The 7,992-nt window shown below is 43.8% G+C and overlaps 1 protein-coding gene across 2 annotated transcripts; it reads right to left on the bottom strand.

The window, feature by feature from the left end:
- Nucleotides 1–367: 367 nt before the first annotated feature.
- Nucleotides 368–4,540, bottom strand: LOC112891131 (probable protein phosphatase 2C 56). 2 transcript variants are annotated; one of them, XM_025958063.1, is made up of 8 exons: nt 4,070–4,540; nt 3,344–3,471; nt 3,170–3,268; nt 2,873–3,064; nt 2,368–2,454; nt 2,006–2,097; nt 1,045–1,119; nt 368–705 (listed from the first exon to the last, which is right to left on the bottom strand). In XM_025958063.1, the coding sequence occupies exons 1-8, from the start codon at nt 4,330–4,332 to the stop codon at nt 574–576; spliced, it is 1,068 nt and encodes a 355-aa protein (XP_025813848.1). In that variant the 5' UTR covers nt 4,333–4,540; the 3' UTR covers nt 368–573. The 2 variants fall into 2 exon arrangements, with proteins under 2 accessions (XP_025813848.1, XP_025813849.1); XM_025958064.1 differs by having other exon boundaries at nt 2,906–3,064; nt 4,070–4,535.
- Nucleotides 4,541–7,992: the final 3,452 nt, after the last annotated feature.

Below are 7,992 nucleotides of genomic sequence, written 5' to 3'. Positions count from 1 at the left end.
CTGGAATCACATTGCCGAAAAACTTCGCCGTCCAAGGATATGACAGATTTCAATCATTGCCAAAATGTTTGCAAGGATTATTTCGTTTGTCAAATTCGATAAATTTTCCTACATTCGGCCACATAACATCCATACATTTCCGCTAGCCAATTCTGTTATGCCAATTCTCCATAAGACGCCGGGATGCAAACAATCCCTCCAAAAACTGAGAACTTTCTGTATGTTTTGACTGAAAATTCGCAAAATTAAAATTAAGGGTTTTACTATATTGCAACTCAGCGCCGGAAATCAGAACCGCTTCGCATCCAAGAACCACCACAAAGCAAACATAAGAAGTGCAGAATGCTTCTGTGAAGCTGGTAAAAAATAACTGAAGAAATTTCATTCGAGCTCATCGTTTGGGATGTTTTCTTTCCTACAGAACAAAAGAATGAATCCACGAATCTCTTTCAGGGTTGCTCATGTCTTGTAGCAGCCGCATATATTACGCAAAAGCAACTGTGGTTTATGGATTTTTTGGGATGACGCCATACAAAATTGTACTAACATGATACTAAAAACTGTCTAAACCGACTACTTGTTATGGTGAAATTGCACGATGACACATGTGATGTTGTCTGCGCTCTGCCTGGAGTAGGCGATTTCCGTCAGCTTCACAGCCGCAGCCTGAGCTCCATCTTCCGCTTTCAGAAGAGCAACAGCATCCTTGTTGATAAACGAGGTAAACAATGATTAGCAATGGAGAACATATAACCTTAAAATAATATGAAAAAGACCTTGTTCACTGTCTCCAATCTGTGAACATTCTTCTTGTGTGTGACCGTTTGAGACAGGATACATTGGATAGCATGTCAATAACTGTTAGGGAGGCCTTGCATGAAGAGATTGATCAAGTTCACCGAGAACAGAGCAACCCTTCTAAATTAGTAAATTATACCAGTAGCTCTGTAGCTAGGTGGTATGGTACTGTGAAGGTTTCTTCTTGACTACACAACCAGCAGGTTCACATAGCTGGTTGTTAGAATCTGAAATTCAAGGAGATACCTCATTTCGCACAACATCCCAAAGACCATCGGTAGCAAGAATTAGATATTCCAAATCACTGTTGACCTCTTCTTCCTGCATTTCATAGACGTTACCAAAGGTTACTTTTTCATTGGACTTATCTGACACAAGAAATCAAATTGCTAAAAAGAACTTTTCAGAAGACTATAATCCTATGCAAGTCAAGAACATCAAGAAAATTTTGAATGGACTAATCATGAGCTTCAAATACTTGAGAACCTAAACTCCAAAGTATCACTTCCAGACTTCAGTGAAGTCCTACTGACAGCTTAAGATTTATGCCCTTTTTCACAAGATACAAACCTAAAAGGAGAGAAACTTACGGTTCACACCTCATTGTAGCATGATAGGCAGAAACCATGACAGTCTTCATTGGTTATTCTAGTTCCTGAGTATTTAGAATGTCTAGATGTGTTATGACTGTGATGCCTATCTCTCCAGAAATACCTAACACTTGCCAAGTAGTCCCGTGTGACAAATTTAATCAGGAGAAACCATGCTAGCATGCTCCAACCTTTCCCTTACCACGGAAAACCAGTAAAGGAAAAAGGTTCCCTTCCATGAATAGAGTCCCTTTACTCTTTCCCACATACGACACAGAACCACTAAAAGAACAGAAAAAATGAAGCCTTTAAACAAACTTCTTCTCAAGAGAAACTCTGGGCTTCTCATCTTATTTCAGTAATACCCACTTTTTATGGTTATTGCAACAACATTAATACTCGCTGATGTTACAAATAACATAATGATACATTGATACAAAGGTACATCTATAAATCAAAGAATCAAGGATGAACTAGTGTAAGATGTTTTTTAGCTTGTTAAGTAGCTTGATTTATCCTGTTAGCTGATCCAGTTCTAAGACCAACCACAAACCCTTGCCTAGGTATCAATGGACTGCCAAACTACTGAAAGTTTTAATTAGACTTCAAATGGATACCTGAATGTCAGGTTCGGCTATCACATATTCCTTCAACATACGATTGCCAAATGCACGGGACATTGCCAGAATGCCACCAACCCTCCATGTATCTGCAGAAGTGCTAATGTCAAATGAAGAATTACAGCAACCACTCAATACTTATAAAGCACCTTCAACCATTAGAGTACTTGAAAAACAGGAAAAACAAGTATAGACACAAGCAAATGACACGGCATTAAACTAACGTAATGTCCTAAACGTATCATATATCAGACTCGCTTAAAACTGGAGGGCTTGAGGTTCAGGCTAAATATTTTGTTTTTATCCAATTAAGCAGGCTTAAATACAATAAGAGCGTTCTGAAGATTAAAAAGGCTTACCATCCCATATAACAACACCTCCAGCATCCTCAATTCGCTTTCGTTCATCTTTCCTGTTTGGTTTGTGATCTTTAGACAGTGGGACAGCTATAGAGCACAGAAATATGTCAAGTTTAACATATTCTTGACACATGACAAATAAACCAACGAATAATTAACATTGACAGATTCTAAAGTCATTGGAAGCTTATCAAGGCAAAATAGCAACATAATGAAGCAGTGTTGCGTTGATAAAATTTTATTCCAGCACAGTTATATTCATTAATCATGTGAATAGAAATAAGAGCAACTCCCCTTGGTGACTGAAGCTCAGCAGAGTACCAGTTCAATTGACCATGCTCAGGTATAATATACAAAAACTGGTAAAAACAAATATTCCCTCCGTTTTTAAAAAATATGACATTTGGGACAAGCTAATTAGTTTAAAACATCCAATTCAAAAAACAGAGGGAGAATAACGACAAAATGGATATTAATTTTGAAATATAAGAAGTGGATGCTGTACGTTTTGGTCTTTTCTTTCTTGCCGCCACTTTACCTTTGCCAGCTTTTGAAGCAACAGCACGTGAATCACCAACATTTGCTACATATAGACACTTGCCGATCAGAACCGCAGCCAAAGCTGTTGAACCATCATCTCTAAATGAACTAGATATTGTTTCTAAGATATCCCCATCAGTTTCAAGGAATGCTTTGCCTGTGTTTTGCAAAAGTAGCCAAAAACAAAACGAATATAAGAGTTGCAGCATTAGAATGGATAGCAGATGAAAAGGCGCCACTAAACAGAAGGTAAACACATTACTTATTGCAAGCTTTGTGTCTGTCAGGAACTCAGGTTGCTTCATAAGGTTATTGAAAAGATTATCCTTCAGATATTCAGCAGCAAGGTTTCCTCCATGACCTAGTGGACCAAGACATCAACTAATATGATGCGCAAGGAGTTGCGAAGTTTCAAAGGCAAGAGTGAAAATGGTACCATCAAATACACCAAACAGGTTAACTGGCTGTCCATCAACTTTAGTTAATTTAACGGCATAGCAGTCCTCCATAGTAGGTCTCCGCCCTATATAGCTTGAATATCCACAGGTCACCTTACCATCCTCACTGCCAACAAAGTTATTGACCTTATGTTAATCAAAGTAATGTATGAATCTTTAGAAGATTTTGGAGAAATGTGAGCCGTTGAGCACACAAAGTTGGTATTGCAAGAACAATGTAACTACTTAAAGCCAGCAACCTAAAATTATATATTGAAGGCCAATAGATAAAACTTTATATATCCATTTATCACGCCATTAGCCTCACAAAAAGAGATATCTGTAAAATATTTAGTCGCACAACTGCAACAGCATTTCAGTGAGCTCTCAAGCTTCCACTATCAAAAATGTGTTGGTAAGATGAATATTTGATGGAAAAGACCATGGACCTGCCATGTAATATTCTACGTCATCATCCCATGTTTGCATCCTAATGCCCGTCAAGCTAATCAATTTGAATTAACAATATCTCCCTGCAACATCACGAGCATAGGCAATTTAGGCACCACAACACTTATCTATCAAGTAAACATTTATCCACTGATCCACGAACACGACACGAGCACACATGGATAACATAACACTGATTAATTCGAATTTAGGAACAAAGATAGACGCCATATTAACCCATCGATTGGCGCGATCATTGCGCCTGCATTGCCCACCTCTCGAATCCGCCGCTGACCCAGCCCTTGCGCCCCGCTGCAGCCGCCGCGCCGCGCAGCGACCCCGCCTGCCGCGCCGCCAAGGCCGCTGAGGAACGGGAAGGCGAGGAGCCGCGGTGCCCCGCCGCCGCCGCCCTGCCCCCGGAGGGCCCCGCGCGGAACCCACGCCAGCCGGCGTCCCACCGCTGGCCGCAGGCGCGCGCGCGGCGTCCGCCCGCCGCCGCAATGCCGGCCAGGCCCCGCAGGGCGGCGGCCCGTGCCATGGTACCCTGCGCGCGGCGGATACCGCCGGCCCAGCGGCGCCGGCCTTCGCGTTTGGGAGCGGGAGGGGGCGGTGGCTGTGGCGGGCCTGAGGCTGGAACCCTGCTCAAGGGACGGCGAAAACGAGCCACCGGTTAACGAATTGATCGATGGCAGGCTGAGAAAGGACAAAAAGGTGTTCGCTCGTCTCGCTTGGGGAGGGAGCTTATCCGTCCGGTGCACAAGCTTTGTTTGGTTCGTTACTTGAGGACATTAGCCACAGCCCATAATAAGCATAACCTATTCTTTTCCTCTAAAATTGTAGTCAATTCTCCTGATTGCGTCATCGTGATGCTCAATGGTGGCATCTCTTTCTTAGGACATGGCTCAAGTCCTCTTCCTCCGATTTGGAGTATGATCTTATTTGGATCTATGGATTAAACTTTAATTTTAAATAAGTTTAGTGAGCAAAGATCAAAGATAAAATTTTGATTTGAAGTTTTGCTGAGCAAAGCACCTGGCTAGTTTAGTGAGCAAAGTTTAAGTGTTAAGTATAAAGTTTTATCTTCTCTTTTTCTTACGGCGTGAATAGGTAACATCCTATGCAGTATTGTATCTCTGGACTTCCATGATTTTCCTCCTTCTAATTAATATAACAGGCAGCTCTTCTGCCGGTTCGTTTAAAAAAATTAATTTATTAGATAATCGAAATAGGTGGACTAAATATTGGACTAAATTTTAATTTCATCCCAACTAAAGTTTAATCCATTAGTCCACAAATCCCACCAAATTAGGACTAAAACCAGCCAGCTAACTGCGAAATGACAGAATTACCCCTCACTTTCTACTCCACCTCTATCTTCTCCTCCCTATCCTCCCGCACGCGTGCCGCAACTCCCGCTGGCCCGCTCGGGCGTCCATCGGCGCGATGCTCCATCTGGCCATGCGCCGCCTCCCTCCCTCCCGCGCGCCACCGTCTCCCCACCCACCTGAGCGCCACCACCCGATCCGCCGCCTCGGCACCGCACTGATCCTCCCCGAGCTCGCGTGCCGCCCCCATCCTCCGCCCGCCCGCAGGCCGCCAACCCCTCCTGATCCGCCCACACTCCGCCGCCCATCCAATCGTCGCTGGTCGCTCGCTGGAGGAAGAGCTCGCCGACCTCACTGGGCTGCTCGCCGTTGAAGCTCGCACGAGCCGCTCGTCGGAGGAGCTCGTCCGTCCACTCCGGCCTCCTCCTCGCCGGATCCGCATGGCCAGTGAGGTCAGCCTCACCTGCAGTGGCGCCCCAGCCTCCTCCACGCCCCCAACCTCCTCCGCGCGGTCCTCGCAGCAGCAGCAAGGCAACTAGCAGGGCAGTGTAGGCAGCTCGGCAGCAGCAAAATTGAGGGCAAAAGAGTTATTTTATGTGTTTCAAATGGTCTTCAACCTAAAGTTTAGTATAGATCCAAACAGCTATAGACTAAACTTTAGTCACATAACTTTAGTCAATTAAACTTTGGTCCGGACTAGACCAAAGTTTAATTTTAGGTGATCCAAATAGGACCTAAGGCTAAAAGATACTACAATGCTAAAATCACAGTAGACGAAATATGAAGTAGATATGCAGCAGATGGCACCAACTCGGAAGTATAACTCCGAACACTTCGAAATAAGAAAGCCACCACTAATACTAAGTGCAAAAAATAATTTGCCGTGTCATATAAAATTTTATAACTAAATATAAAAGTACCTCTTCCTCTTCCAAGTTCCAACACTCGAAGAAGCATAGACTTCCCATCAGTCTGCTCGTCCTCTCTCCTTCGTCAACCTGCCCAGACAGAACTCTATAGTCGGATCTGATAGGAATATTAGAAGCCGCATCAAAGTATATAGGAACTCTATGGTAATATGGTATGAGCACAAGCACAAGCACTATTGTCACCAACAACATCCCCTACCACGGAAAACTACTACAGAAAACGTTTTTAACGGGCGCGAAACCCGTCCCTGCTTTTTGCAGCTACAGATACTATTTGCAGAGACGAATAACCCACAGGCCTCTAAAAAACCATTTCAGGGACGGGTCACGCCCTCACCCGCCCCAGTAAATGGTATTTGCAGGGGCAGATAAGGGCGTGACCCGCTCCCTGAAAATAGATTTTCAGGGGCGGGTGAGGGCGTGACCAGCCTCTAAAAATTGGTTTCCCGCCCAAAAATTCACTTATTTGAATTTAAATTTTCCGAATCTGTTTTCCACTATTTTTAAAAATTTTATTTCCCACCAAATTTGACCTATCAAGCTAGTGCGCGATCGAATGTCATAGTAAATGATATGGAATATGTTTTATAAATATAAATTACTACGCATATAAAATTAAATCATATAGAAATATATTATTACAGTGCATCATTAGAGTACATCATTAAAGTGCGCATAGAATACATTTTTTATCCTATTCCCCTTGATTAACGCTACTGGAGGCGGTACGGAGGTGCTGAGCGTGTCGGTGTTTTACCGCCTGCCCACCAAGGGGTATACCCGAGGTGGTAAGTTTTAGGTAGGGTGACGCCGAGATCAGGAACTCGAAGGTGCAAGCAACACAAGGTTTAGACAGGTTCGAGCCGCGATGTGTGTAATACCCTACGTCCTGTTTGGTGGTTTGTATTGCCTTGGGTGTTGATGTGTTTTGAGGGGGTCCCTACCCGCCCTTATATATCCGGGAGGAATCGTACTCGAGTACAACTCGAGTAGCTTCCTTCTGTATCGGCTAGTCCTACTTCGTATGCGAGTAGAGTACAACACAGATAAGGTATAGGACATGCCCTATCCCCTATTCCTAAACTACATTATGTACGCAGTCCCGTAGTCCCGGATCCGATAAGCCCCCGAGCTCTTCGTAGCTGAGTACTGCAGGCTCTTCGAGTACCTCCGAAGTAGTCTTCGGCTTCTTTTGAAGCTCCTTCTTGAAGTTCTTCTTCGAGTACTTCCTTGGCTGCATCGAAGCTATGAGCTGCTCATGCCCCGAATTACTTCTTTGGTATGGTATGCGATGAAAAATCGCACTCCATATGGAGTAGTCCCCAAGCCTTAGGTTGAATCGAAGAATCAGGCTGAGGGTCACATTAGTCTTAAATCTTCCTTGCTTACTCTTCGAATATATTAAAAAAATAAGTAGTCGATGCCACGTATCCCGCAGCCCCCGAGTCTTGAATCCAAATCTCTCACGTTTGGAAAAAAGGATCCAATAGTCGTGGCATGCAGAAATATTCCCTTGGGAAATAATTGGTGTGATGGTACAGATGGTGGAAGTTAGATTTAGAATTCAAAAAACCCCTTTTCGGATAATTAACCCTGAAAAAATAGTTAATTGAATAATTTATCTAAAGTTCCACCAAATGACCCCTTGGCTTCCGAATATTCCCTGTGACGACTCTTCAACTTCGGAACAGTAAACCTGTATCTGGCCACTGGTTATTTACCCCCGCGGTAACTTAGGGTAAAATCTGTGTTTCCAATCTTCAATCCGCTAAGAAATTTCCGAATCCCCAATCAGATCCGTGCTCCGTCTTCACCCCCTTTGACAAGCCCCAAGCTAGCCGAATCTCTCCACCCCTTCTCTCCAGCCCCCGAGCAGCTCGTGGCAAACAGATCTAGAATGGCGCCCAAGAGATCCAACGAGAAAGATGGGAAGGGGAAGGAATC

This window comes from Panicum hallii, chromosome 4 (assembly GCF_002211085.1).
Source record: "Panicum hallii strain FIL2 chromosome 4, PHallii_v3.1, whole genome shotgun sequence".
Classification (NCBI taxonomy): Eukaryota; Viridiplantae; Streptophyta; class Magnoliopsida; order Poales; family Poaceae; genus Panicum; species Panicum hallii.
This window is presented reverse-complemented; position numbering and strand designations above follow the sequence as displayed.